This window comes from Radiomyces spectabilis (assembly GCF_025331425.1).
Source record: "Radiomyces spectabilis strain NRRL 2753 chromosome Unknown BYT42scaffold_2, whole genome shotgun sequence".
Classification (NCBI taxonomy): Eukaryota; Fungi; Mucoromycota; class Mucoromycetes; order Mucorales; family Radiomycetaceae; genus Radiomyces; species Radiomyces spectabilis.
The window spans coordinates 2,053,381-2,077,713 of NW_026251927.1; the positions used below are offsets into that span (position 1 = coordinate 2,053,381).

Consider the following 24,333-nt stretch of genomic DNA (forward strand, 5'->3'; position numbering starts at 1 on the left):
CAGTAGCCAAATGAAACCATCTTTTTAGCGCACCAGCAGGTGCAAGCAAGTTTGTATGGTGGTGCACCAGCTTGCACCAGTAGCCAAATGAAACCACCTTTTTGAAAGCGCACCAGCAGGTGCAGGTAATTTTGTATGGAAGTGCACCAGCGCGCACCAGTAACCAAATGAGACCACCTTTTTGAAAGCGCACCAGCAGGTGCAGGTAATTTTGTTCGGAGTGCACCATCAATTTTTCTAAGGTGCACCAGCAACTGTAAACAATTATGTTGGGAGTGCACCACCAACTGTTTGAGGTGCACTGGCAGCCAGCAACCAGTCACAGCAGAACCCTTCTTTCTTCCCCCTCAAGCTTTTCATAGTGTGCCTTCCATCTTTTTCTTTAAAAAGAAATCAACAACAAAACCAAAAGAAAAGCTTTTCCCTCCTGCGCAATGGCGCGTCAACCCACCACCTCGGGAAATCCTTTGACAGACTTGACGAACGAGGACAACGAAAATACAGACACCGAGATTCTTCCGTTGAACGTCTGCAAATCTTGCGATAAAGTTTTTTCTGCTCCCAATGCACTCTGGTCGCAGCAAAGCAAAGAACATGCGGTAGAATTACATTTTGACCTTGGTCAAGATAGTAAGTAAACAAGGCATAGTAATACAGCAACGGGTGTTTGAATATGTTGTTTGTTTCTCTCAAGACATAGTGTCTGTGTGCAAGCTGAACGGCAGGTTCCAATGCCCACTTATTCACTGCAAGAAAACATATGCAAATATGGAAACTTTTCGTCAGCACGCAGCCAAATTCCATTCAGGCACAAGGGTCAATTCGCCCAAATTTGAAAAATGATAGCAATCACGACAGCGTCTACGGTTAGCAAGTGATATTGGTAGTTGATGGATTCATGCATTTATAAACAGTGGTGTGATCAAGAGCAAAAAAAAAAAAAAAAAAAAAAAAAAACACCTCTCATTTATTGTTTAATTGTGAAAAAAAAAAAGTGAAAAAGGATCAATGCGTCGCGGAATACTTGGATTTTTTGAAATTTTTAGAAAGGGATGAATGGAAGAGAAAGATCAGAAGTGAGAATGATGAAGTGAGTCAGGACCAAACAGTTCAGCAAGTTTTTTAGTGACATTTTGCTTCACTTTGATGTTGCTTTCGCACAATTTACTCGCAGCAAGTCTTGCGATGCAACTGAAGTCCTCCATCAGTGCAATCGTCTGTGCCTCCAAACCATCATGCTCATTCAAGTGCCTTTGGAGCGCTGTGATAAAGTTCACAAGAGTGGCCCAATCCTTGCTTCCATCCTTGTTATTGATTTCTCGTACCTTAGCAGCGGCGCGAAATGTGGCGAGTGCCGTGGAGAAATCCGGTGTTGCGGCATCGTTCAAATGGGACACGGCCAGCGCCTGCATAAAACGGGATGCGATCTTTTCTGTGGATGTGCTAGATGAACCATAGCCTTCCTTGTGTGGCATATCGCACAAGGTAAATACCGTGGTGGGGACCAGGCAATCATAATTGATTTCATTGACTGCGGCGCGCCATGGAGCAAATGAGCTGCAGTCATCGAATCCAGATATTACTTGACGTAAGCAGGAGATGCCGACGGGAGGAAAGACGTATGATGTATTCTGAAAAGCTTAAAAAAACTCTTCCACACAATCCTTTCGATAAAATAATCTTGCAGCCTCGGGCCGCACAGACTTGATTGCAGCTGATGTTGATGGTCCAATGTCCACGCAGCGGTCATGATAAAGATTCACGGACAACGTCGACAAAACATTCATATGTTTGCTGCCTATCTTGAGTTTGTTTTTGATGCCATACCCATCAGCCTCTTCAAAGATGCCCGCGCACAAAGATGAACGGTATTGATTCGAATTGATAAGATGGGGTAACGATTTGAAGTTTGTTTCTGCATGGACATCAATTGATTTGGCACGGCCATAAGCCTCAGCGACTAAAATAAGTATCACTGCCTTGTCAATAACGATTGAACCTGTATGCAACTTTGCCACTGCTTGCAAAAAGGAAGGTCGTCGTCGGAAATCAAAGTTCAATGCCTCTTGAAGGTCTTTAGCAGGTTCCATGTAATCGCCCATTTTGTTTAGCAGATTAGGCAGCCATGATTTGCGTACAGATTGCTTTAGATATTCCACAGCTTTGTCAGCAGTAACAAATTGATTTTCACGAAAGGTGCTGATGGGTGTTTGCTCAGCAGGAGTAACTTCAAAGTCGTCTGTGTGTCGTTGCAGTACACATGTTAGCTGCGATGTCGTGGATTGCGAGGTGAGAGGGAGCCGCATGTACGCGTCATGTAAATCGTCTGCATGGGCCAGGGAATGCAACGTTACCGAATATTCCATTGAATCGTGGGATAGATGCACAGCAATAGGATCGCAATCCACAGCGCCAGCGAAATGACTGGCTCGCCTCACAGAGTCCAGTTCAAGAACATCTTGACATCCTTGATCTTTTGTGAAAGCTGCAGTTGCAATCTTGCGTCGTTTAGTTGGCTGGTTATTGTCATCTGTGTCAAGTTTGGACACGTTGACCCTCGCGCCTGAATGGAATTTGGCTGCGTGCTGACGAAAAGTTTCTATATTTGCATATGTTTTCTTGCAGTGAATAAGTGGGCATTGGAACCTGCTGTTCAGCTTGCACACAGACACTATATCTTGAGAGAAACAAACAACATATTCAAACACCCGTTGCTGTATTACTATGCCTTGTTTACTTACTATCTTGACCAAGGTCAAAATGTAATTCTACCGCATGTTCTTTGCTTTGATGCGACCGGAGTGCATTGGGAGCAGAAAAAACTTTATCGCAAGATTTGCAGACGTTCAACGGAAGAATCTCGGTGTCTGTATTTTCGTTGTCCTCGTTCGTCAAGTCTGTCAAAGGATTTCCCGAGGTGGTGCGCTGACGCGTCATTGCGCAGGAGGGAAAAGCCTTTGTTTCGGTTATGTTGTTGGTTTTTCTTTTCTTAAAAGAAAGATGGAAGAAGGCACACTATGAACAGCTTGAGGGGGAAGGTGGAAGGGTTCTGCTGTGACTGGTTGCTGGTTGCCAGTGCACCTCAAAGAGTTGATGGTGCACTCCCAACATAATTGCTTACAGTTGCTGGTGCGCTTTCAAAACCCAAATGGCCTCATTTTGGCTACTGGTGCACCTTAGAAAAATTGATGGCACATTCCGAACAAAATTACCTGCACCTGCTGGTGAGCTTTCAAAAAGGAGGTCTCATTGTGGCTACTGGTGCAAGCTGGTGCACCTCCATACAAAATTGCGTGCACCTGCTGGTGCGCATTCAAAAAGATGGTTTCATTTGGCTACTGGTGCACGCTGGTGCAACTCCATACAAAGCTGCTTGCACCTGCTGGTGCGCTAAAAAGATGGTTTCATTTGGCTACTGGTGCTCGCTGGTGCACCTCCATACAAACTTGCTTGCACCTGCTGGTGTGCGTTCAAAAAGATGGTTTCATTTGGCTACTGGTGCAAGCTGGTGCACCTCCATCAAACTTGCGTGCACCTGCTGGTGCGCTAAAAAGATGGTTTCATTTGGCTACTGGTGCACGCTGGTGCACCTCCATACAAAATTGCTTGCATCTGCTGGTGTGCGTTCAAAAAGATGGTTTCATTTGGTTACTGGTGCTCGCTGGTGCACCTCCATACAAACTTGCTTGCACCTGCTGGTGCACTAAGATGGTTTCATTTGGCTACTGGTGCAAGCTGGTGCACCCCCCCATACAAACTTGCGTGCACCTGCTGGTGTGCGTTCAAAAAGATGGTTTCATTTGGCTACTGGTGCAAGCTGGTGCAACTCCACACAAAATTGCTTGCACCTGCTGGTGCGCTAAAAAGACGGTTTCATTTGGCTACTGGTGCTCGCTGGTGCACCTCCATACAAAATTGCTTGTACCTGCTGGTGCGCTTTCAAAAAGGAGGTGGTTTGTTGTGCTACTGGTGCACGCTGGTGCAACTCCATACAAAATTGCTTGTACCTGCTGGTGCGCTTTCAAAAAGGAGGTGGTTTGTTGGGCTACTGGTGCACGCTGGTGCAACTCCATACAAAGTTGCTTGCACCTGCTGGTGCGGTTTCATATATGCCGAGTCTCAAGCTCTTCTAGGACATCACTGCTGCCATTGCACCTTTGTAAAAGCAGAGTTCTTTCGATGCTGCCCTTTCTTTATTCGCCAGCAATGCACTTGCAAACTTTGCTGGGTTCCACGTCAGCATTGCGAAGAGGTGTTGTGCGAAGCCTTCGCTTCGTTGTGCATAAATCTAAACTCTTCTCCTTCATTCGAGGCTGACGCAAGTTGTGTGAAAGAAGCCCATTCCTGGAAACATGTTGTACACGCTCAGGGTAGACTGGAGGATTTGAGAATAAGACCTGTTTCTGCGCATCTCTCAAGCTGGATTGAAACTCGCTTGGGCCAAGATGGGTAATATAGCGACACTTTGACCAAAGTGTATTATGGATACCATAGCAAGATGACAATTATACTCATTATCTTTAATCACCTTTCTACCAAGGTTTGGAATGGTGGACTAGTCCCGCACAAGTTTTTTGATAGGGTGCATGCATCCTTACAACACGGCTCAGAAGCTTTTGAAGATGTCACGTCGCCATGAAGTGGTAAACAAGAGCTTGCGTTTGTGGCAGCTGAAGTTCCAAAAAACTGGCCATTTCTTCAAGTATGACGCTGTCGATGGTGTGTGGTCCATGTTGGCAATTATGAGCACACCAGATTGAGGTAAGTTGAAGAGCATGATGCATTATTATAGTTTAATATTGTTTATACTTGCCAAGCAATAAATAATTCCGTAAAGCCTTTTAACAACGAACTCTGTTACTGTGTGCATGGACGCCACGAATGACAGCGTTGTGAACGTCAGTGGCAAAAGGTCCTTTCTTTTTGGCATTGTTAGCCAAAGCGTTGTCGATTAACAAGGCGTCCCGTTAGAATGGATGATTACGGGTACTTTTGTAAGAGCTGGCTTCGTTGGCTTAAGGTAGGACATATCATATACCCACAGGCTACCATTATTATCAATGGTGGTAGTGGAACAAATACCATGTCTTTGGGCGCTTCCTGCTGGGTTTTGATCTGTCGCTGGCACGTAATATGCGCCGGCGTAGGCATACTCGTCCATAACGCAATATGAAGAACGATCGGAAGCAACCTGTGCCTATCTTCGAAGTAAGAAGGAAGGCCACTTTGGATCACCTAGTAGCTTTAACGTCTGCGTTATAAAGATACACTGATAGCTAGAAGACTTATATTAGTCATCTGCACGCTTTACAATGAAAAATGACTAAATGAGCCTCTTGTTCCTTGATGAAGTGTGGACTGCCGTCTTGCGAAAGCATGATCACAGCAGGCTAGCCGGCGGCAAAATATTACATGGAACGAACAATAGCAGCAGTGGTATCCTTGAAGAGCTTGAGATTCGGCATATATGAATATGATATTTGGCCCACAAACTTGAATCAAACAGGATCAAAGCTTGACCGATCTGCTTATGTGGGAATGCAAAATTAACACAGGCCGGCTGATCGCATCGTACAATCAAATATATTTTAATCACAAGTCCGGTTTCTTTTTGCTTCTCTTTCTCTTTTTCCTTCTCTTTCTTCTTTTTTCTTCAGAACTGGTCGAAATAATCTTCGAAACAATTGGTAATAAAAATAAAATCTTCGTTTATTGAATTTATGTCAATGAGCTGATATGTGGCCCCAGATCTGAACAGAGACATCAATGCTGGTCAAACATGTGACAAATTCTACAGTCCTATATCCAGTCGGGGTGCAGTACTGGCCTTTTAAGATCACCAAATACAGATGGTTTTCCGTCCCATGCAATGACGCGTCAATGGATCACTTTGGATAGTCCGCTCATGGCTTGACGACGGAGGACACCGGAAAATAGATACAGAGTTCTTGTGTTGAACGTCTGCGTATCTTGCAGGAAAGCGTTTTCTGCTCCCCAATGCACTCCGATCCCATCAAAGTAAAGACCATGCAGTGGACTTACATTCTGATCTGGGCCAAAGTAGTAAGTAAACCACGCATGATGTGACAGGAACGGGTGTTTGATATGGTTTCGTTTTTCAAGACATAGTTTCTGTGAGCAATAATCAACGCAAGTTCCAGTGCCCACTATTCAGTGCAAGGAAATTGTATGCGGATAAAGAAACCTTTCATCAGCACGTGGCCAAATTCCATTCAGGTGTGAGGGACAATTTGTCCAAACTCGAACCAGACAACAAAAACTATCCCACTAAACGACTCCAGTATGCAACTACCGTTTTTACAAAAGGTGTCAAGGATTTCAAGATGCTCTTAAACTCAGACTGTGAGCGACGAACAGGCATTTCGCTGGATTGTGATCCTATTGCTGTGCATCTACCCACGATTTAATAAAAATTCAATAGCGTTGCATTCCCTGGCTCATATAGGTGAGTTACACGACGAATACAGGCGACTCCCTCTCACCTCTCAATCCGCGACATCGAAACTGACATGTGTGCTGCAACGATACATAGATGACTTTGAATTTTACTGCTGCTGAGCAAACATCCATCAGCATACCTTGTGAAAATCAACTTGTTACTGCTGACCAAGCTGTGGAACATCCCAAGTAATCTGTACACAGGCCATGGCTGCCCAATCTGCCCAACAAAATGGGTGATTACGTGGAACTTGCTGAAGACCTTCAAGGCGCATTGAGCTTTAATTTCCTAAGACGACCTTCATTTTTGCAAGCAATAGCAACAACTACATACAAACTCATCGTTGTTAACAAGGCAGTGACTCTTATTTTGATCGCTTAAACTTCTGGCCGTGTGAAATCGGGTGATGTCAAATTCATTCGTGAATTTGTATCATGGCCGCTACGTGGACATTCGATGATCGATATCAGCCTCAATCAACTCTGTACGACCCGATTCTGCCAGATTGTTTTATCGACAGGCCTGTGTGAAAGAGTTCTTTGAAGCTTTCCACATCGTACGCATTTCTTCCGTCATCATCTCATGCTTACAGTCAAGTAATATCTGGATTTGATGTCTGTAGTTCATTTGCTCCATGGCGCGCCGCAGTCAATCAAACTGATTATGATTGCCTTGTTTCTACCAAGGTTATCTGACGAAATCAAGAAACGACGTCGCCGTGTTCGTGCGCCTGTCTTCGGGAGAGGCTCGATTCAAGTCGCCAAAGATTGGCTAATCGAATACAAGAGCGTCACCGACCATCTGAAATTCACGGAGAGGGAACGCCTGGATGACATGGAGGTACGATTCAAGAGTGTTACCTTGACTTGGTATAACTGCCTGCTACCGGAGGTAAAAGAAGGCTGGGACTCTTTTGAAATATCTCGCCACCGGCGAGAACACCTTGGAAACCGCTTTGAACGTCACCCACCTCCCCTCCGCGTTTACATTGTGCGATATGCCACACAAGAAAGGTTATGGTTCATCCAATACATCCACAGAAAAATTGCATTCCGTTTCATGCAGGCGCTGGCCATATCCCATTTGAACGATGCCACAACACCCGATCCCTCCACAGCACTCGCCACATTCGCGCCACGGCCAAGTTACGAGAAATCAACAACAAGGATGTCACCAAGCATTGGGCTACTCTCGTGATCTTTGTCACAGTGCTCCAAAGGCAATGGACTGTAACACCAATGTGAAAAATTACAGTTGCATCGCAAGGCTTGATGCTAATAAACTGTCCGAAAGCAATCTCAAAGTGAAGGGAAACACCACCAAGAAACTTGCTGAACTTTCGAGTCCAAACGGACCTCACCCTCCATATTCCTACTTTTGACCCTTCTCCTGCATTTCTACCAAGTCGCAAATCTAGTATTCTGCGACACTGATCCCTGTATTTCTTACATACAAATGTGACGATAAACGAAGTTTTTTTTTTCTGAAGCTCTTGATCAGACTAACTGTTTATAAATGCGCAAATCCATGAACTACCAATATAGCTTGCTAACCGTAGACGCTGTCGTTATTGTTGTAATTGTCAAGTTTGGAAAAACTGGTACCTGTGCCTGCATGGATTTGGTTGCGCCCTGGTAAAAGGTTTCCACAATACGACACGAGTTTGCCAACGTCCTTCAAGAAGGCCTTTCATCTGTCAATTTCTGTTGACGAATAGCCGTTGTCAGAATATTGGCGTTCAACAAAATATGAGTTATGAACGTGCACCAGCATTCTCGAAATACGCTTCGGCCAAGTACGGTCATGAACAAATTCTTTTCCATTTTATTCTTTTTTGGGGGTAGGGGGTGGTAGGGGCTCTAAGATTTTTTATGTGGGTGATGGAGGAAGGGCGATACCGAAAAGTTCTTTTTTCTATCGCCGCTCAACTATGATAGAACATCTTTTTGACCCGGTTGGTTTAGAATCCGTAATTTTCAACCATGGTACTCCGTCACCTCGCCCGGCCACTGGCCCGATTCATTCACACCCAAGCCTACAAAGACCTGAAAACCGATCCCCATGTTGTCGAACAATATTTCCGTATTTCACCCACGTTTGATCGATTGAACAAAGCGACATCAACCCAGCATTCGGCTATTGCTCCCGGTTCATTCTCTCTCGACGATTTCATTCTTTTTCCCAACTTTTTAAGTTCGGAAGAGCATGATCGCATCGTTGATATCTGCAACCGCAAACTAAAACGAGTCCTGGGTCGCAATGCTCCTTACGTACAGGGCCACTTTGATAAAGTCATTACCGGTTACAAAGAGTGTAGGGCAAGTCACTGGGGCTTTCGGGAAGACGATGAACGAGAGATCTATATGAACCGATTGGTAAAGGAACGCATATACTCTTTGTTCCCCGATAATTATCGCTGGCTGGACCCTCATATTCTAGGTAGGCTCTTGATATGCATTGTTCAGTGCTGCTATGGAGCCGCCTGTCTAACGTCTCCACAGATCTAAGTCCCGACGGGGAGATCCGAGGCCATGTGGATAATATAGAGGTAAATCTTGCATGGCTAAGGCGGTTCTCGACGGAGATGTTGACATGGTATAGGCATCTGGATCCGTAGTAGCTGGATTGTGTTTACTGTCGCCGGCGAAAATGACACTGCAGCATGAGAAAGACCCGGAATGCCGTGTGGATGTGCTGTTGGAGCCCGGATGTTTCTACATTCAAAGAGATACTATCCGATACAATTTCACCCATGCCATTGCTGGTGCGACAGAGAGTATATGGAATGGCAAGCCAATTCAAAAAGACCGTCGTATATCGCTTTTGTTTAGAGTAAGTCTTATTTTGGCCGAGAGGGGTAGTCGTCGGCTTTCAATCTCATGCTCATTTGCGTTACTCCGTGTAGAATGAGAAAGACGATGTCAAAGGACAATGATTACAACATAGAGGTATTGCAGGCTTAAAAAATCAATGTCTTTTTTGTTTATAGACGATTGCTTCCGATGTGACCTATTTATCTACAAAAACTATCAACTGCTCGTATCGTTTAACCTTCCCAGTGTGCTAAAGAACGACCATGAATAAACACATTTCTTTATGCTAATTTCCCCCATTTGTTGCTTGAAACATACTTGGTAACTGATCGCCAGGTACGAATAATCTTTCAACGCCTTCCTTGGTGATGACTGCCATACGAATAACACCTCCTGAGGAACCATCACGGGACATCGCCAATGCCAAAGCTAATTACAATCGTCCATGAATATCACCATCTCGCATAAAAAAATGCAAGCATTGAAAATACATACAGTTCTTTACAAAGTCAATACATTCTTCCTTTGACATGTTATCCCTGTATTTTGAATCGCAGTAACCGTAAATATAGGTTGATCCGGAACCTAAGCGAGTAAGCATGTATCGTTTTAGTCTTTGCACCAGTACATTGACATCAGAGCACTTACCTCCAATAGCAAAGGGTTGTTTATGTAGAGAACCACCGAGTGGTACATTGTATACAGAAGGACCGTTCTTTTCATCCCAACCCGCGACAATGATGCCTGCCATCAGTGCATCCTTGTTCTGGTAACACAATTCCTGGAATAAAGCAGCTGCCGTACGTACAGCAGGAGGTTGTCCTTCTTGAACACTGAAATAATCCAGTTAAATCAATCCATAGTGGTGATGTCTGGCTTGCTCGCGCCAACTTACCTGTACATTTGCAAGTAATAATGAACCATGTCAGCTACTGCCTGGGTATCAGCAGCCGAACCGGATCGACAGCAGTAGATACGATCGTGAACTTTGGTCAATTTATCGGTCACTCGGTTCGCAATGTAAGCTCCAGTGGTGGTACGAGAATCAGCGCCAACAATGACACCGTCCTTGAAGGCGACGGCCATGATAGATGTCTATAGCGCAATGGAGGGCTCGTGAATATCGACAGATGTTTCAAGACAACAGAGACTCGAAATACATACTCCAAGATTAACTTCTCCCTTTTTTAAACTCATTTGCTTTTCTTTTTTCTTTTCGAACGAATACAAGTGTTCTCGTAAAAAGGAGTAAAACTGAGAAGCCGGCTTATTTGACTTGCAATGTATGCTACGCGTCAGCAAAATCCCAAGTGACGGTGTGTCGTCATACATTTTCGGAGATTCAAATTACGTTGGCTTGACCGAAAGCGTTGCCTTCAAAGGACGGTGCGCCTGACCATAGATGAATGAGTTTTCGTACCTTTTGACAGCCTATGTTTGTGCTCACTGCCGAAGATACTACAGTAGTCCATTCTATTAGCATTTAATCCGGAGCAAGACGGGCACTAGCTGCCGTGGGTCCGGCTAAAGACGTTATTCCACACAACCACCGACCAACATAAAGTCAAGAGAGCAAAACAATATTATATTTCACTATCAATGCAACAAAGAACTTTGCAAGTAGTATTATATAGACAAGACACATTTATTATGCGCAGTAATTTTTTTTTCAGTATCAAACAATCAAAAAGCAGAAAGAAAAGTAATAAAAGAATCACCACTTGAGAGGTTCATCATTTTTTAGGCGCGCTTGGTGCTATAGGTGGCAGGATCGGTGCGTTTGCAGATCAATTTGGCGCGGTCAAAGGAGTTGCGGTTCTTGTTGGCCACAATCTGGAAACAAGTGGCACTGCCTTGACGAGAAATGATGGTAGACCAGGAAAGGAACACATCCCAGATACGGACCAATTTTTCACCGTACTTCTCGCGCATCTTGTCGCGGTTTTGCATCCAGTTCAAGTACCATCTTTCAAGAGTGGCCGAGTAATGGACACCCACGGTATCGACATTGTGAATTTCAAATCCAGCACATTCCAATTGCTTGAGGTACCAGTAAAGAGGGGTAGAGGCATCAGCACCACGGAAGATATAGCGACCCATGAAAAGACCCCTATTTGTAGAACCAAGGTTATTCACTCCGCGTTCTCACATAATCAGCATTTGTATAAAAAAGGAAAGAAACTGTACCAGATGAAATCTTCGTACTGCCAGGTGGCTCTCAAACCAGCCACTTGCATGTAGAACAAACCATCATCTTCCAAACGATCACGCACTTCAGTAAGGAACTGACCGAAACGCTTGATACCGACATGTTCGGCCATTTCAACACTATACCAAAGAAAAAAAAAGAGCAAAAAGTGAGTAAAGGAGGGTCATGGCAAGAATATATATAGATAGGCCACTTACCAGGTAATCTTGTCATATTTTTGGTCATCAGGGATATCGCGGTAATCCTTGCACAAAACACGAGCCTTATCTTTGACACCCCAGTCTTCAATACGTTTGTTGCCGAATTCAGCCTGTTTGCGAGCAATGGTGACACCGGTGGAATCGCTTCCGTAATTTTTAGCAGCGTAAGCGGCAAGGGTACCCCAGCCGCAACCGATATCCAAGTGCTTTTCACCTTCCTTCAAGTGCACCTTTTCACAGATCAATTTCATCTTGTTTTCCTGGAGTTCTTCGAGACTTTCGCGCTTGGTAGGGTCAGAAATCATACCGGAAGTGTACACCATCAAAGGACCCAAGAAAGCTTCATAAAAGTCATCACCGCGGTCGTAGTGGTCGCGAACTTGGTTCTCGTCTTGATCACGTGAATGCCAGAAAGTCTCGGGAAGCCATTCTGTCAAAAAGAACTTGTATTGACCCAAAGTGAATTCAAAAGCAGCCCAGTCGTGGCGAAGTTCCATGATTTCAAGAGGATCGCCATTGAAGTCAATCTTGCCAACAAAGTAAGACTCGAAAAAGGTTTCCATGGGAATCTTGTTACGTCCGTGGTATTTAGCCTTGAGTTCAGCATCATGGATAGTGATATATTCTTCGATGGGCTTGCCAGGAAGAGAAATGAAGTTACGATAACGGGGAGCAAAACGAGAGAACAGATAAAGCGTGGTGGCCAAAATGGGCAACAGCAGCACCACTGTGAGGAGGAGGAAACACCACCAGGGCAAACCCAACGCGTAGCTTATCAAAGCAGGGATACCCACGATGGCGCCAATAAAGATACGGTTATCAAAAGTTTGGTTACCGGCACCTTCAACGGGCAAAGTAGCGTTCTTGATGCCGGCCCAAGTGGTTGGCTTGTAATCACCTTTGCTGTCTACTCCCATCTACGAACAGGATCCAGCATTAACTTCCATCTCGGTATACAGAAATAATAACCTTCTTCTTTCCCAGCTTTTTTTGTGGCAGTTGCGTTTTTTTATCGCTGTGTTGTCTCCCCCCCCCCCCTTTATTTTTGTTTCTCCTTATCCTTAGCATGACGCGTCGCATACCCGTCTCAGGTGTGCAGCAGGTTGTAGCGCGACTTTTTTTTCCGCTATGCCGGTTGACAACATACCCAATAATGAAATAGTCGTTACATACCTCTGGTTTGTTTCGTAGGAAGTAAGAAAACTTGAGAAGAAAGAAAGAAAACAGAAGAAGCGGAAAACAAAAGGGGGGGTTAAAAAGCGCACCAAATAAATAAGTGGAACGGGAAGCCTGGACTGTGACCTGTCAAGACTTGAGCGGTCCACACGCCGTTTCGAAGTTTGAAATTAGTTGGATCTCAGTGACAAAAAGGCATCGTTGTGGCGCAAAAAAAAAAAAAAAAAAAAAAAAGCTTAATATTTTTTTCAATGAGAGCGAATGATACGATAACAACAAGGTCTATAAAAAAAAAGTATGGCTCATTTATGATTTTCCGGCTAAACGAGCTTTTCTAGCGCCTGCCAACACGAGTACCCACACAGCCCAGTCAAACAACGCTTCTTTCGCCATAAACAAGAAAGCAGCCGTAAGCACACTTTGGACGATCTTGCTGGAAATGCCCTTATACAATCCCGCAATGCCCTCGCTGGCAATGATCTTCTGGAAGCCATCCCAAATGGACGTGTAACGCTCTTCTTTCTTTTGGCTCACTTGCATACGCGACTTGATCACACTATTCGGAAAAAAAAAGAGATCAAACTCGATTAGACACTGCCAGATATATAAAAAAAAAAAAAAGAATTCCCGGTCCGCGTAACTTACATGTAAGGATAGGTAATCGCGGTAGCACAAAGCTTGCTGATGGCTCCAAGAAGGAAGAAATCGAGGTTGCTCAATGTCTTCATTTTGGAAATCTTATTCTTGATCTGCTCAAAGGCGGTATACTGAATAATGGGATTGATGACCAGCACCAAAGCAGCTCCCACGCCAGAATAGAGACCGGCCAAACCTTCTTTCTTCAGAATACTTGCTCCAACTGCAAATGCGTTCGATTTCTTGGATTGACCCTCTTCATCAACACCCTTACGCACCGTTAAACGAGTCTAGTCGTGTTCAAAACCATATGTGAGCTTGAGGACCCATCCATTCGCTTCCTGGATGAGAAAAGAAAGGAAATCGTTTTATGATTCACCTACATTAACAGTCCAAATAGGATGGGTGGCAAGCACCACGGCACATCCAGCAAGAGCACCTGCAAGCATCGATTCAGGGGTACTCATAGGCTTGCCTTTTCCCTTGGTCTTTTCAAAGATGGATTTGACAGCTTCGTAGCAGTAATAGTAGACACCGTTCGTAATGGCGATACCAAAGACGCCAGAGCTCAGACCACTATCGGGATATGAGATGAATGATCCCACTGACTTCCGATTCTACAGCAACTTACGAATACAATCCTTTGGGTCCTTCGCTTTTCAGGATTTTGAAAAATGCGTCCATTGTGTTCTAAGAAAACCACTGCAAGTCAGCTTGTGGTTCATCACGCGATAACGAAAGCATCATATGGGTTTCCAGTGATCAATTTTACCTTGTAAGCATCCTTGCTCTGGTCACTCTTTTGAACTTGAAGGCGAGAGCTGATGGATACAAGGGGGTAGGTCAGAGCCATGGAGACAATACCTCCACCGGCACCTAAAGTAAGATAAGTTGATATGAGATCTGATTTAACGTGGAGGCATATCAACCGTGGTTTTACCTGAGAGAGCATGAGCGACGTTATCAGACATATTAAAGTAATAAGACAAGTAACTGTCAATCGATCAAAGTGGTAAAGAAAAAGTGCAGGAAAGAGAAAGAACCAATAACGCGCATATAATCTGAGCAATGCGGGGGGAGCTACTTTTTTTTTATCTGCCATGTGATTCGGAATTGGCCCAGAGAAAAAAAACTGTCAGCACAAATGATGACCTCTGGTCCATGTTTTAGCTGACTTTTAAAATTAAGGAATATCCGATTGCCGGCGTACTTTGAAAAAATCAATGGATCTATATCTTGCTACGACGATAATGACAACTTAATGATATGTATTATACCAAGCTTTGGTTGACGCTTTAATCGTACAAGGGGGCATTGGATGCTGCAAAATCTGTATTTTTGCTCCTGTCAAATGAGCAAATAGCTGCATTGTACGGCGTGAATCATGTCACTGCTGTAGTGAAGGTCGGTCGACATGATAATTTTTCAATATTCCACCGGATACAATGCGTGACTTTATTTAGATGCTCATCATTACAGGATCTGTTATCCTATTTTTTGATACTATTCTTCTAATGTATAAAAGAAGCTTACGGTTTTCCGTGTATATCGTCGTAACACAATGTTTTGTAATAAAATTTAATCAGCGTATATCAGCATACGTAAGATTTGCAAAATCGGTTACACATCTTTGAAAGAGCAGGTTTTCAAAGCAATCATTGGTATTAACTGACTGGTTTTCGGAACGCTATGGCGAACATAAGAAAAAGCATGTCCCATTAACGACACGTAACATAAGTCACAAAATGATCTTGGACCGCAAGAAATCATATTTCATACACTAGTCTTCTCAATACATGATAACGGATTCGATTCTCTCTCACTCGAACAACAATGCTGTATATTACATTGACACAAGCTACGGCAACAAAAGAGCCTTACTAATATGTTCCTGAAACAGATTAAATGAACTCTTCTAGGACAAGTCAATATGATATATTGATCGGTTTGAAGAAAGGTACGTTCTGATCACGAGAGGAGACTCGTAACGCATTCATGTGAAAGATCGAGACGCAGATTGGCGTTCCCTCAGAGCGGGTAAACGAGAAGCATGTATCTTGTCAAATATACTGGTATCCGGATACATGGACCCATATTTATCATTAGAATACAGTGCGAACAAAGGCAAAAGCTCGTCGCTCGTGCAGTATCAGGAAGTTATCTATGTTACGAGTTCAACACTGATTTCCGCATTCACATGTTTATAAAAAACGAGTGATGATAGTCAGCTGTCACGGGTCATAGCCTGCCGACGGCTGACAGCACACCATTAAACGTCAGGGCAAGTAAAAATCATTTAACCATCCATATACTGGAGGCGGGGGGATCGATCTCAAGTCTTTTACCAACCTACAACAGGAGAAAGATTATTTTTGAGCGTTTTGCAGCTTTTGCGTGCTGTGAAATGTGTCAGAATTCTCGAAAAAAAAAGTTTGAATGCCCGACTTTCAACTGCCACATTGTGGATTTTCAAATGTCATTGAGAACTTGGTGGAATGGAGAGGTCTCCAATTCAATGCCTCCATTTGGAAATTTCTGTAGTACCTTGCAAGAGTCTGCTTTCCGGGGCTTATTGTTTTTATGTCAAGCATAGCAAGCATAAGCTAGTTCATCAGTGATGTTCTACCAAATAGCTTGATGCCATAGCAAATTTGTCGTTTAACGCAAAGAATAAGATGGCAGTGTCAAGCACTGGTTTAAAATGACCCATGCGGCAATGACTAATCGGACTTATCATTTATTGGATTGCATAATCAAAAACGTAGCGTCGGGCTATCTGCCTTCCATTATTTCAAAAGACAGCCGGAACCAGCACAACATATCCAAGGAACCAAAAGGAGAATTTCAGCGGAGAAAAAAGACTATTTATTTCCAATTGGTAAACATAAACAGCCTTTTTTTTTTCTTTTTCTCATTTGTTTTTCATTTGGTTCTTGCACTTATAAAATCGTCCCTGTTCTACTTTTTGCTCCCCACTCTTTATATCCCATTCCAGAGTTGCTTTTTTATATCATGTCTACTGAGGTCAGCACCGATAAATACAACGCCGTTCGCCAAGATATCATCAAAGCATTTCCAAAAGAAGATTATGACGACGGTTCATTTGCTCCCGTTGTGTAAGCATTGTTATTAAAGTTTGACAGCGCGGCAACACATGAATAAACATTAACGCTCGTCATTCCCCCTTTTATCGTTCCTTTTTTTTAGACTTCGTCTTGCATGGCACGCTAGCGGTACCTACGACAAGAATCACAAAGATGGAGGCAGCGATGGTGCGACTATGCGCTTCAAAGCCGAAGCCGAAGACAGTGCCAATGCTGGCTTGGAAGTAGCCCGAGGCGTTTTGGAGCCCATCAAGGCTAAACATCAATGGATAACTTATGCGGATCTATGGACGTAAGTTTTTTCTCTGACTAGATATGAATGAAAACGAAAGCTAATTCACGGTGGGTCATCTTTCGTATTTGACATAGTCTTGCTGGCTGTGTTGCCATTGAACATATGGGTGGACCCCATATTCCATGGGCTGGCGGTCGTCGTGACAAGAATAACGAAATGGATTGTCCTCCCATTGGTCGTCTACCGGACGGTGCTCTTGGTAAAGACCATGTGATTGATGTGTTTATCACGAGAATGGGCTTCACCGTTCAGGAAACTGTCGCGCTGATTGGCGCTCACACTGTCGGCCGCTGTCATCGGGATCGATCGGGCTTTGAAGGTCCATGGACCGAGACACCTACTCGATTCTCCAATCAATTGTAAGTGCGATTCAGCCGCGCGAAACATTGGTTTTGTGGATCATATTTGTACTGACATTTTTTGTTTTGAACAGCTACAAGCAACTTCTCACACAAACATGGACTGAGAAGAAATGGGACGGTCCAAGACAGTTTGAAGATGAAGATGGCGATTTGATGATGTTACCTACGGACATGGCTCTCCTCGAAGAGCCTTTCCGGCCTTATGTGGAACTCTATGCCAAGGATAAGCAAAAGTTCTTTGAAGATTTTGCTGCGGCGTTCCTTAAGCTCATCGAACTGGGCGTCAACCGAAGAGCACGACTTTAATTAATGCCCTCAATTTACCCTTTTTTTCTTTTGTTTTAATTCTTTATTGCCGATGTGCAAAACTGCAATTTCTAGAAGCGCTTATCTTTTTTATTTATTGCGTAATATCCCATCATACCTTGTACTCCTTTTATTCCAATCGCCAATGACAACTTGATGCCATTTTATTACGCGCCTTTATACATCACTTATATGCTTTCCATGGCAATAAAATAGACGCCAACCAAGAAGTTCTTTCATTGTTTACCAATCATGCGAATATGATCGAGATATCACCAAATGATAAGACATTGATGTGCAGTTATTGCATGCTTTTTAATAAGAACTAACAAGCCGTACACCCGCTGTGGAATGAATGCCACCTGCCACCGGAGGCCGCCCTCTTACATTGAGCGACTTTCATCAGACAAAAAGCCTAACGCATACACGGCATAACCTGGGCGAGAATTCTTGACGGACTTTGGTATATTAACGACAAATCTTATGGCATCCCTTACGTCGTGATTTGTTTCTGAACACGCGCAAAGCAGCCCTGATTGACCCCCTCAGTTCCATCCCGCCCAGGCTATGATAGATCTAGAAAGATGTGTGAGTATGTTGGGTATTAAAAAAAATGAGTTAGTAAGCTCTTTAATTGATTCAAATTTCGTCAAGATATCTTACCTTTGTTATTTGAGTTTTCGATAGTAATTGATCGCTTGACATGACTTGGATTATATGACATTGAAAAAATTTTGAATTAGTATACGTTCATTATACATCATAGCAAAGGAAAAGAAAATTGGACTCGCCTTGAACCAAATGGTGTACCGGAAGAAAAAAAGATGAACACCGACCTCTCGATCATTATAAAATGAAGAGAATCAAAGGGCATAAAAAGTATAATTGACAGAAAAATGATGCTACAAAACACCAGATCGTCGTATCGTCAATCACCTTTCTTCAAAAAAGAGCTCCACTCACATTTTATGTGAACGGCGACGATGCTCTGTTTGACCACAACTGGTGCAAACGGCATCTTGCTGCTGATTGTTTCGCCTATTATCGTGGAAGTGGGCAGCGAGGCATGGTTGAAAGATAAAAAAAGGTTTAACGGGTCCTGATAACTTGGTGTAGATCATGCGACCTACAAATCGCTAATTTCCCAAACATTTTAATATAGTTAAAGATTGTTGTGACAAAAGGTCACCTTTTTTATACACGTGTATCATGCATGACAAAAGAGTCAAGCTTGGTGATGCATTCTTTTTCTTTTCTTTTTGTTTTTACAAGGTTCAAAAATAATTACTGAGCGCATGAATAGGTAATATTTGTACAAAAAATACAGTGATGGCAACTGAGAAAAGATTATGGTAGGTATGATTTGCAGTTTGGATGAGTGGTATTCAAGTGGTATTTCTTGCTGAGAGCGATGTTCTAAATTTCATTGTTCAGTGAAAAAAACGGTGATGTGTTGGATGAAAATCTTTTACCTTGCGAATCACAGCGAGATCGGTCTGCAACTCCTCCGGATTCCTTGATAGAAGCGCGTTTCCTAATCTGCTTTTTCCTTTCACGCGTAATGAAAGAGATAGATGGTTAAGGATAATCTGTTCAATTTTCATGGATTAGTAGCAGGGCGCTAAATGACAGTGATTAAGCGTCATGTAAATTTTCAAAAGGATATGATCTGAAGCAAATCTTCGTTTGATGATGGATGCGAGCACATCAGGTTGCGGATGATCTGGTTTCGGGTTTTCGTTTGTATATACAGCTTTATGCAAACCCTCAGTGTCCGTATTGCTGTCGTCATCTATTTACAGTCGACGTGTGGTAAGCACAAAAACAGGAGAAAAAAGTGTGGTCTTTGTTGAACGCATCAGCAATATTTTACTTACCGTCCAAGTCGCTGTCGGGGGTTTTGCGAACCTCCATCCTGACACGCTTCCTTTTGGAATCTGATATCAAAGGTGCTGGGTCCTTTTTATTCTGTGAAATACATGTCAATATCATTCTGCGATCCATTTTGATCTCTAGCCACTCACATGTACTTTTTTTTGTAAGGAGCGTACCTCGGCGTCGTGCAGTTTATTGATGCGTGACAGCTGATACTCCATCTGCAGCCTCGCTTGTTCCAGTTTCTCGTTGCGCAGCCGTCGAAGTTCTTTGACAAATTTGTTGTAAGGAGTATGGGTACCTGCAGAAATAGCGTATGGAGGATAAGTATAGATATATGAGATGCGTATTAGTTAACTTACCGTGCTGAAGCGCTTGTAATTCGTTCTCCAATGCTTTTAATTTTTGCTGAGATAGGCTAAAAGACAATGAGTTAATAAGGTGGAAACTCTCGACGAAGTGAGAAGGACACTTTACTATTTTCGATCATTAATTATGGTGTCGTCTACGCGGATGATTTGTTTATTGTAATGCTGTAGTTTTCGCAGTTTCTTCATTGTTATGGAATCCAAGATCTCCTCTACAACAAAAAAAAAAAAAAAAAAAAAAAAAAAAAAAAAAAAGAGAAAGAAAGGAAGAAAGGAAGAAAGAATAAGAAAGAAAACAGATAAGAAAATGATTAGTACCTGTAGACTCATGCATGATACTTTGTGTAAACGATACATACCTTCTGGTAACGCTTTATATAAATCTTTGTTGTATTTTAGTCTCTTGGCATCAATTCCCGCAGGATAAGCGTCAACGGAAGAGGATGGCTCATCCTTGTAAATATCGTGCCACAGATCTGCATATAAGAAATTTTGATCTTCTTTTTCTTCTTTTTCTGCTGCTTTTTCGTCGTCTTGCTCTTCATCATCAGGGGATTCATACGCTGCTTCCATGTTATCGTCATCTGAAATTTCGTTGTCTGTATGTAAAGTGTGGTGGACCAACGGATCCGAGCTGGGCGACGGTAAGTATGGAGTAATTTCAGTTTCGGGCGAGTCCTTGGATCGCAAGTCTATGCTGCTGTTGTCGACCTTATGGTAACTGGTAACACCATCGGTATGACCGGTATTATTTTCTATCATTGTTGCCGCAGCAAGAAGATTTTCAATCGTGTCTGACGATGTACATAAACTGTCACTTGTGGATGCGTTGCTGGAAGATCCCGGTTGTGTCTTTCCTGGAATAAGCTGATCGTCGTCGTATTTGCTTTGAGAGAGTGGTGAAATAGGTTCTGAGGAGGACGGTAGACCACGGTGGTCAGCTGCATAAGCAAGCAAAGCTAGCGAATCGTGGCTGTTCATAAGGCAACCGTGAAGGTAGGATCAGCAATTAGACTCTTAATGAATCGTGGAGCGGAAGGAGTGTTGAATCAAGATAATATATACACGTGCTTGTTTCTATTGAAGTACTATGTCACGGACAGAAGTGAGAAGACAACAAATAATGAAAGGCAGAAAATGAAAATGAAAATAAGCGTTGAACAGAAGAATAAAAAATGCAGAGAGTAAAAAAGGCTCGGGGTTTCCCAATTTTACAAACCAGAAAGGGCCAAAGTTCAAGAAACGTGACGTCAATTGCTCATTTCCTTTTTTTATTTTTTATTGCCTTTTTGTCCAAAACTCTTTCTTTCTTTGAATCCACAGGAAATGGCAGCCAAAGAATTGAGAAAACTTGGTAGATCAGTCTCAAAGACTCATTCAACTTCATTCCATTGAACTTGGATTTCTATAGTTTTCGTCACCGGTAATAAGCACAAGCTGGCCGAAGTGCAGTCCATTTTGGCGGGCACCATCGATGTCGAATCACATAAGCTCGATCGTGAGTGGCAGTTATGCTTTCGCGAATGCACCGAATTATTGACGACGCAGACAAATATTAGTTCCCGAACTTCAAGGCACTACCGAAGAGATTGCCAAGCAAAAATGCAAAATGGCTGCGGAAATTGTACATATCATATACCTCTCGCCGTAGGATCCGGCTATCGATCAACTCACCAATTCGTTTTCTTCCTGACTTAGCTTAATGGTCCTTGCATCACCGAAGATACATGCTTATGTTTCAACGCCATGAAAGGCCTTCCAGGCCCATACATGTACGTATTAGTTTGCGCGTCGATTCGGGTACAAAACGGATGTACTCAACTTTTACCTAAATAGTAAATGGTTCAATGAACTACTCGGTCATGATGGCCTCAACCGTATGCTTGTAGGATTTGACGACAAGTCTGCATATGCCCTCTGCACGTTTGCTTTCTGCAAAGGTCCTGGACATGAGCCCATCATTTTCGAAGGCAAAACACCTGTAAATATTCATAACAACCAACACTATCCTACTCTATTTATTCATTCGATTCGTCATAGGGAAAAATTGTGCCATCGCGTGGTCCTACTGATTTTGGCTGGGATGCTGTCTTTGAGCCTGACGGCTACGATCAGACGTAAGTAATTCCACAGATCAAGTACGTGCCCTGGTTCTCGCTACTTACCCTTGTCTCCGGTAGCTATGCTGAATTACCCAAAGCCATCAAAAATTCCATTTCTCACCGATTTCGAGCTTTGGAAAAACTTAAAGAATATCTTTCCGACGAGAAGAACTAAATCCATTGATTGTATTTAGATTATATTACCTGTCATTTTCATGCATAGACTTTGAAAAAGAGATCATCATCTGCTTATCTAATCTGGAAGAGTGTTTGAGTTGGAATCACTCTGATCATGCCCTGATGAATCGAAAAATAACTTGCAATTGCCACAATGGAAGCCGGCTAAATTTTAGTGATATAAAGCAGACATGTCATTCAGGATGACAAGATCTATCGCCATAATTATCGAAACAACGGCTTGTTATGCATGAGCGTAGCAACAGATAGTGAAAATTCAGTAACCTGCTGTCACGAGCAGCGAGATAATACAAGCACCTCAAATTTGTCTCCATCGTGTTTTTGTAAACAAAATACATTAGCGCCCCAAAAGAGTATTCGACTCGCCTCTGATCCGAAAGAATAATAGCCAAAGTCCAAAAAGTAAGACGAAAAAAAAAGAGCAGTTGGTGTATACTTGTGTTTTTCAATGAAGAACTTGCAATCTTTGTACTGCGACATCTCTTATATTTATATGCGTATTTGCAAAGCTGTGGTTGATGCGGGGTATCGCGATGTCGATTTCTTTGATTACAGACCTCTTTGCGCTTTTCGCACTGCATGGAATCATTCGATTTGGCAATCGCAAATCAACACGTTAACTGCACCAGAACAAATTTAATTACATTTCTAACAGTAACAACTGTGACGAAAAAAGAAAGCAGAATGATTCTATGGAAATAATGACATGAGAGTAGTGGGTATGATGATGCCTCCTTGTACTCCAGGAGGAGTGGCAATTCCAACGCGTTTGTTTCCCATATCGAATACGAGGTATAAATACCTCAATAACGAATTGCCGAGTAAAATGGTTGAAGAGCTTTTATCTTCGGGCCAGGCTGCAATACTGAAATAACAGGTTTCATCTTCATCTTTCGTTGATGGCTTCGATGGCAAAAATAGTTGACGGACGTTGATTCGGATATGAACGGGTGTGGTGGAAATGTTGGCGCGATCGGATACCTGAAACTCCACCTGTTGTGTCGAATTTCGTATCGCACAATCCACAGCGTACAATCCGACGTCGTCATCAAAGTGGAAGTCGATGTTTAGGTTTTTCATTAGAGAATCGGCTAGATCACGATCCATGTACGTTAGCGTCGTCCCCGTGTCGAAAATGATTCCACGGACGTAAGGAAATCGTTGATCGTGCAGGAGACTGGTGCCATTGGGAAATGTATCAATAATGCTGACGCCCTGGCCGTTGACCATCCAATATCCGTAGGCCTCGTTTGGATTGTACGAGCCCACAAGCTGGGTCACGGGAACATAAGAGATCGATCCCAAGTAGCGGGATTTATCGATGCCTCCCATCATTAATTCCGCATTCGAGCTCCCCAATGCATCATAGAAGGATAACGAAAACAATGGCTCGGAGATAAGATTTTCCTGGATAAGATTAAAAATGAAGGGATTATACGAAGGTGTGCCTTTTGGCACACACGTTAATCCAGGAAATGCAAATCCCATCACACCATTCGGCGCCAAACCGCCAGTGAGTGCAATGGTTCTGGCATACGATCCTAGAGGAACAATTTTGTCCGTGTCGTTTACCATACCCAATTGCTGTTTGGGGATAGTGGCATTGCCCATGGACACAACATCCGTCGCATATTTCCCGCTGGCGGAGCCTGAACCGTACTGAACCTCGAATGTTATATTCAAATCTCTATACGTGCTGGACTTCGCCGAGGTGAACCGCGTAAATGGGCATTGTTCTTGTGGACAATCCGTAAAAGGAACCCATAAATCAGCACTGTAACACATAATGTTGAGTTTCTTTTGGATTCATCTGCTTGACGCACGCACTAAGCGTACCTTCCAGTGTCCACGGAAACCATAAAGTATTGTGAGGGCGTGCCGACGCTAATGTTGGCAAGGTATTCGACGTGATGCTGATCATGCAATGGGATGGTATATGGATGAGCTTGGTTTCTTCGATGGAATCGGTTTGATCGAGTATTCGTTGCCGTTTCAGCCGTGAGCGATAATCGAATGGTATTAGATGAATCCGTTCTCCGCGCTGGAATCGTCAAAGCCGTTGCCGAGATACAAAACCATGCAATGATCCATGCTCTGATAAGATGTTGAAGCATGGATACCCAAGAAAAAGAAATTGAATGCGATGAGATGAAGAAAAAAAAGATGAGAAGAAGAAGGGATGCTGAGGGACAATTATAGAAAGTAAAAATGAGAGAAAAAAAATGACGG

At 43.1% G+C, this 24,333-nt stretch overlaps 10 protein-coding genes across 10 annotated transcripts; 4 read left to right on the top strand and 6 right to left on the bottom strand.

Moving 5' to 3' along the window:
• Positions 1–1,946: 1,946 nt before the first annotated feature.
• On the bottom strand, positions 1,947–2,171 carry BYT42DRAFT_485886 (uncharacterized protein; the record flags this gene model as incomplete). The annotated part of the gene is made up of 1 exon (XM_051563750.1): positions 1,947–2,171. A coding segment is annotated over one exon (225 nt), but the record flags the coding sequence as incomplete, so codon positions are not given.
• A 4,952-nt stretch (positions 2,172–7,123) lies between these two features.
• BYT42DRAFT_610753 (uncharacterized protein) lies at positions 7,124–7,704 on the top strand (the record flags this gene model as incomplete). Its single annotated transcript, XM_051571423.1, has 2 exons — positions 7,124–7,351; positions 7,501–7,704. The coding sequence occupies 2 exons, from the start codon at positions 7,124–7,126 to the stop codon at positions 7,702–7,704; spliced, it is 432 nt and encodes a 143-aa protein (XP_051427477.1).
• Positions 7,705–8,281: 577 nt separating this feature from the next.
• Positions 8,282–9,551, top strand: BYT42DRAFT_198949 (uncharacterized protein). Its single transcript, XM_051562507.1, has 4 exons — positions 8,282–8,899; positions 8,962–9,008; positions 9,062–9,292; positions 9,366–9,551. The coding sequence occupies exons 1-4, from the start codon at positions 8,443–8,445 to the stop codon at positions 9,393–9,395; spliced, it is 765 nt and encodes a 254-aa protein (XP_051427478.1). The 5' UTR covers positions 8,282–8,442; the 3' UTR covers positions 9,396–9,551.
• BYT42DRAFT_198952 (proteasome subunit beta type-6) lies at positions 9,366–10,555 on the bottom strand. The gene is made up of 5 exons (XM_051562508.1): positions 10,438–10,555; positions 10,169–10,368; positions 9,769–10,106; positions 9,592–9,702; positions 9,366–9,523 (listed from the first exon to the last, which is right to left on the bottom strand). The coding sequence occupies exons 1-5, from the start codon at positions 10,468–10,470 to the stop codon at positions 9,507–9,509; spliced, it is 699 nt and encodes a 232-aa protein (XP_051427479.1). The 5' UTR covers positions 10,471–10,555; the 3' UTR covers positions 9,366–9,506.
• Positions 10,556–10,702: 147 nt separating this feature from the next.
• On the bottom strand, positions 10,703–12,929 carry BYT42DRAFT_557227 (Mycolic acid cyclopropane synthetase-domain-containing protein). The gene is made up of 4 exons (XM_051566866.1): positions 12,856–12,929; positions 11,680–12,599; positions 11,461–11,601; positions 10,703–11,383 (listed from the first exon to the last, which is right to left on the bottom strand). The coding sequence occupies exons 2-4, from the start codon at positions 12,597–12,599 to the stop codon at positions 11,014–11,016; spliced, it is 1,431 nt and encodes a 476-aa protein (XP_051427480.1). The 5' UTR covers positions 12,856–12,929; the 3' UTR covers positions 10,703–11,013.
• A 141-nt stretch (positions 12,930–13,070) lies between these two features.
• BYT42DRAFT_557230 (mitochondrial carrier domain-containing protein) lies at positions 13,071–14,538 on the bottom strand. The gene is made up of 6 exons (XM_051566867.1): positions 14,435–14,538; positions 14,267–14,370; positions 14,126–14,184; positions 13,878–14,070; positions 13,504–13,784; positions 13,071–13,414 (listed from the first exon to the last, which is right to left on the bottom strand). The coding sequence occupies exons 1-6, from the start codon at positions 14,463–14,465 to the stop codon at positions 13,165–13,167; spliced, it is 918 nt and encodes a 305-aa protein (XP_051427481.1). The 5' UTR covers positions 14,466–14,538; the 3' UTR covers positions 13,071–13,164.
• Positions 14,539–16,402: 1,864 nt separating this feature from the next.
• On the top strand, positions 16,403–17,807 carry BYT42DRAFT_509590 (heme peroxidase). The gene is made up of 4 exons (XM_051565134.1): positions 16,403–16,610; positions 16,702–16,890; positions 16,968–17,252; positions 17,327–17,807. Exons 1-4 carry the CDS (start codon positions 16,507–16,509, stop codon positions 17,559–17,561), a joined length of 813 nt encoding a protein of 270 aa, XP_051427482.1. The 5' UTR covers positions 16,403–16,506; the 3' UTR covers positions 17,562–17,807.
• An 888-nt stretch (positions 17,808–18,695) lies between these two features.
• BYT42DRAFT_557238 (uncharacterized protein) lies at positions 18,696–20,995 on the bottom strand. Its single transcript, XM_051566868.1, has 8 exons — positions 20,164–20,995; positions 19,914–20,016; positions 19,799–19,854; positions 19,586–19,737; positions 19,439–19,529; positions 19,229–19,353; positions 19,034–19,120; positions 18,696–18,977 (listed from the first exon to the last, which is right to left on the bottom strand). The coding sequence occupies exons 1-8, from the start codon at positions 20,783–20,785 to the stop codon at positions 18,909–18,911; spliced, it is 1,305 nt and encodes a 434-aa protein (XP_051427483.1). The 5' UTR covers positions 20,786–20,995; the 3' UTR covers positions 18,696–18,908.
• A 108-nt stretch (positions 20,996–21,103) lies between these two features.
• BYT42DRAFT_557242 (inosine triphosphate pyrophosphatase-like protein) lies at positions 21,104–22,448 on the top strand. The gene is made up of 7 exons (XM_051566869.1): positions 21,104–21,158; positions 21,216–21,302; positions 21,364–21,428; positions 21,503–21,576; positions 21,641–21,785; positions 21,845–21,921; positions 21,985–22,448. Exons 1-7 carry the CDS (start codon positions 21,131–21,133, stop codon positions 22,079–22,081), a joined length of 573 nt encoding a protein of 190 aa, XP_051427484.1. The 5' UTR covers positions 21,104–21,130; the 3' UTR covers positions 22,082–22,448.
• A 92-nt stretch (positions 22,449–22,540) lies between these two features.
• On the bottom strand, positions 22,541–24,318 carry BYT42DRAFT_557246 (aspartic peptidase domain-containing protein). Its single transcript, XM_051566870.1, has 2 exons — positions 23,941–24,318; positions 22,541–23,878 (listed from the first exon to the last, which is right to left on the bottom strand). The coding sequence occupies exons 1-2, from the start codon at positions 24,216–24,218 to the stop codon at positions 22,795–22,797; spliced, it is 1,362 nt and encodes a 453-aa protein (XP_051427485.1). The 5' UTR covers positions 24,219–24,318; the 3' UTR covers positions 22,541–22,794.
• Positions 24,319–24,333: the final 15 nt, after the last annotated feature.

Excerpts from the sequence above, each read along its gene's own strand:
- BYT42DRAFT_198949 (XM_051562507.1), top strand. The coding sequence starts at position 8,443 with ATGGTACTCCGTCACCTCGCCCGGCCACTGGCCCGATTCATTCACACC. Across the intron at positions 8,900-8,961 it reads GCTGGACCCTCATATTCTAG|ATCTAAGTCCCGACGGGGAG; the intron begins GTAGGCTCTTGA and ends ACGTCTCCACAG. Across the intron at positions 9,009-9,061 it reads GCCATGTGGATAATATAGAG|GCATCTGGATCCGTAGTAGC; the intron begins GTAAATCTTGCA and ends GACATGGTATAG.
- BYT42DRAFT_198952 (XM_051562508.1), bottom strand. The coding sequence starts at position 10,470 with ATGAGTTTAAAAAAGGGAGAAGTTAATCTTGGA. Across the intron at positions 10,369-10,437 it reads AGGGAGAAGTTAATCTTGGA|ACATCTATCATGGCCGTCGC; the intron begins GTATGTATTTCG and ends ATTGCGCTATAG. Across the intron at positions 10,107-10,168 it reads TATTACTTGCAAATGTACAG|TGTTCAAGAAGGACAACCTC; the intron begins GTAAGTTGGCGC and ends GGATTATTTCAG.
- BYT42DRAFT_557227 (XM_051566866.1), bottom strand. The coding sequence starts at position 12,599 with ATGGGAGTAGACAGCAAAGGTGATTACAAGCCAACCACTTGGGCCGGC. Across the intron at positions 11,602-11,679 it reads AAATATGACAAGATTACCTG|TGTTGAAATGGCCGAACATG; the intron begins GTAAGTGGCCTA and ends TCTTTGGTATAG. Across the intron at positions 11,384-11,460 it reads CAGTACGAAGATTTCATCTG|GGGTCTTTTCATGGGTCGCT; the intron begins GTACAGTTTCTT and ends TTCTACAAATAG.
- BYT42DRAFT_557230 (XM_051566867.1), bottom strand. The coding sequence starts at position 14,465 with ATGTCTGATAACGTCGCTCATGCTCTCTCAG. Across the intron at positions 14,185-14,266 it reads AGAGCAAGGATGCTTACAAG|AACACAATGGACGCATTTTT; the intron begins GTAAAATTGATC and ends TGGTTTTCTTAG. Across the intron at positions 13,415-13,503 it reads GCGATTACCTATCCTTACAT|TGTGATCAAGTCGCGTATGC; the intron begins GTAAGTTACGCG and ends TTTTCCGAATAG.
- BYT42DRAFT_509590 (XM_051565134.1), top strand. The coding sequence starts at position 16,507 with ATGTCTACTGAGGTCAGCACCGATAAATACAACGCCGTTCGCCAAGAT. Across the intron at positions 16,611-16,701 it reads GGTTCATTTGCTCCCGTTGT|ACTTCGTCTTGCATGGCACG; the intron begins GTAAGCATTGTT and ends CCTTTTTTTTAG. Across the intron at positions 17,253-17,326 it reads ACTCGATTCTCCAATCAATT|CTACAAGCAACTTCTCACAC; the intron begins GTAAGTGCGATT and ends TGTTTTGAACAG.
- BYT42DRAFT_557238 (XM_051566868.1), bottom strand. The coding sequence starts at position 20,785 with ATGAACAGCCACGATTCGCTAGCTTTGCTTGCTTATGCAGCTGACCAC. Across the intron at positions 20,017-20,163 it reads ATATAAAGCGTTACCAGAAG|AGGAGATCTTGGATTCCATA; the intron begins GTATGTATCGTT and ends TTTTTGTTGTAG. Across the intron at positions 19,738-19,798 it reads ATTACAAGCGCTTCAGCACG|GTACCCATACTCCTTACAAC; the intron begins GTAAGTTAACTA and ends CTATTTCTGCAG.
- BYT42DRAFT_557242 (XM_051566869.1), top strand. The coding sequence starts at position 21,131 with ATGGCAGCCAAAGAATTGAGAAAACTTG. Across the intron at positions 21,577-21,640 it reads GGCCTTCCAGGCCCATACAT|TAAATGGTTCAATGAACTAC; the intron begins GTACGTATTAGT and ends TTACCTAAATAG. Across the intron at positions 21,922-21,984 it reads CCTGACGGCTACGATCAGAC|CTATGCTGAATTACCCAAAG; the intron begins GTAAGTAATTCC and ends TGTCTCCGGTAG.
- BYT42DRAFT_557246 (XM_051566870.1), bottom strand. The coding sequence starts at position 24,218 with ATGCTTCAACATCTTATCAGAGCATGGATCATTGCATGGTTTTGTATC. Across the intron at positions 23,879-23,940 it reads GTTTCCGTGGACACTGGAAG|TGCTGATTTATGGGTTCCTT; the intron begins GTACGCTTAGTG and ends TATGTGTTACAG.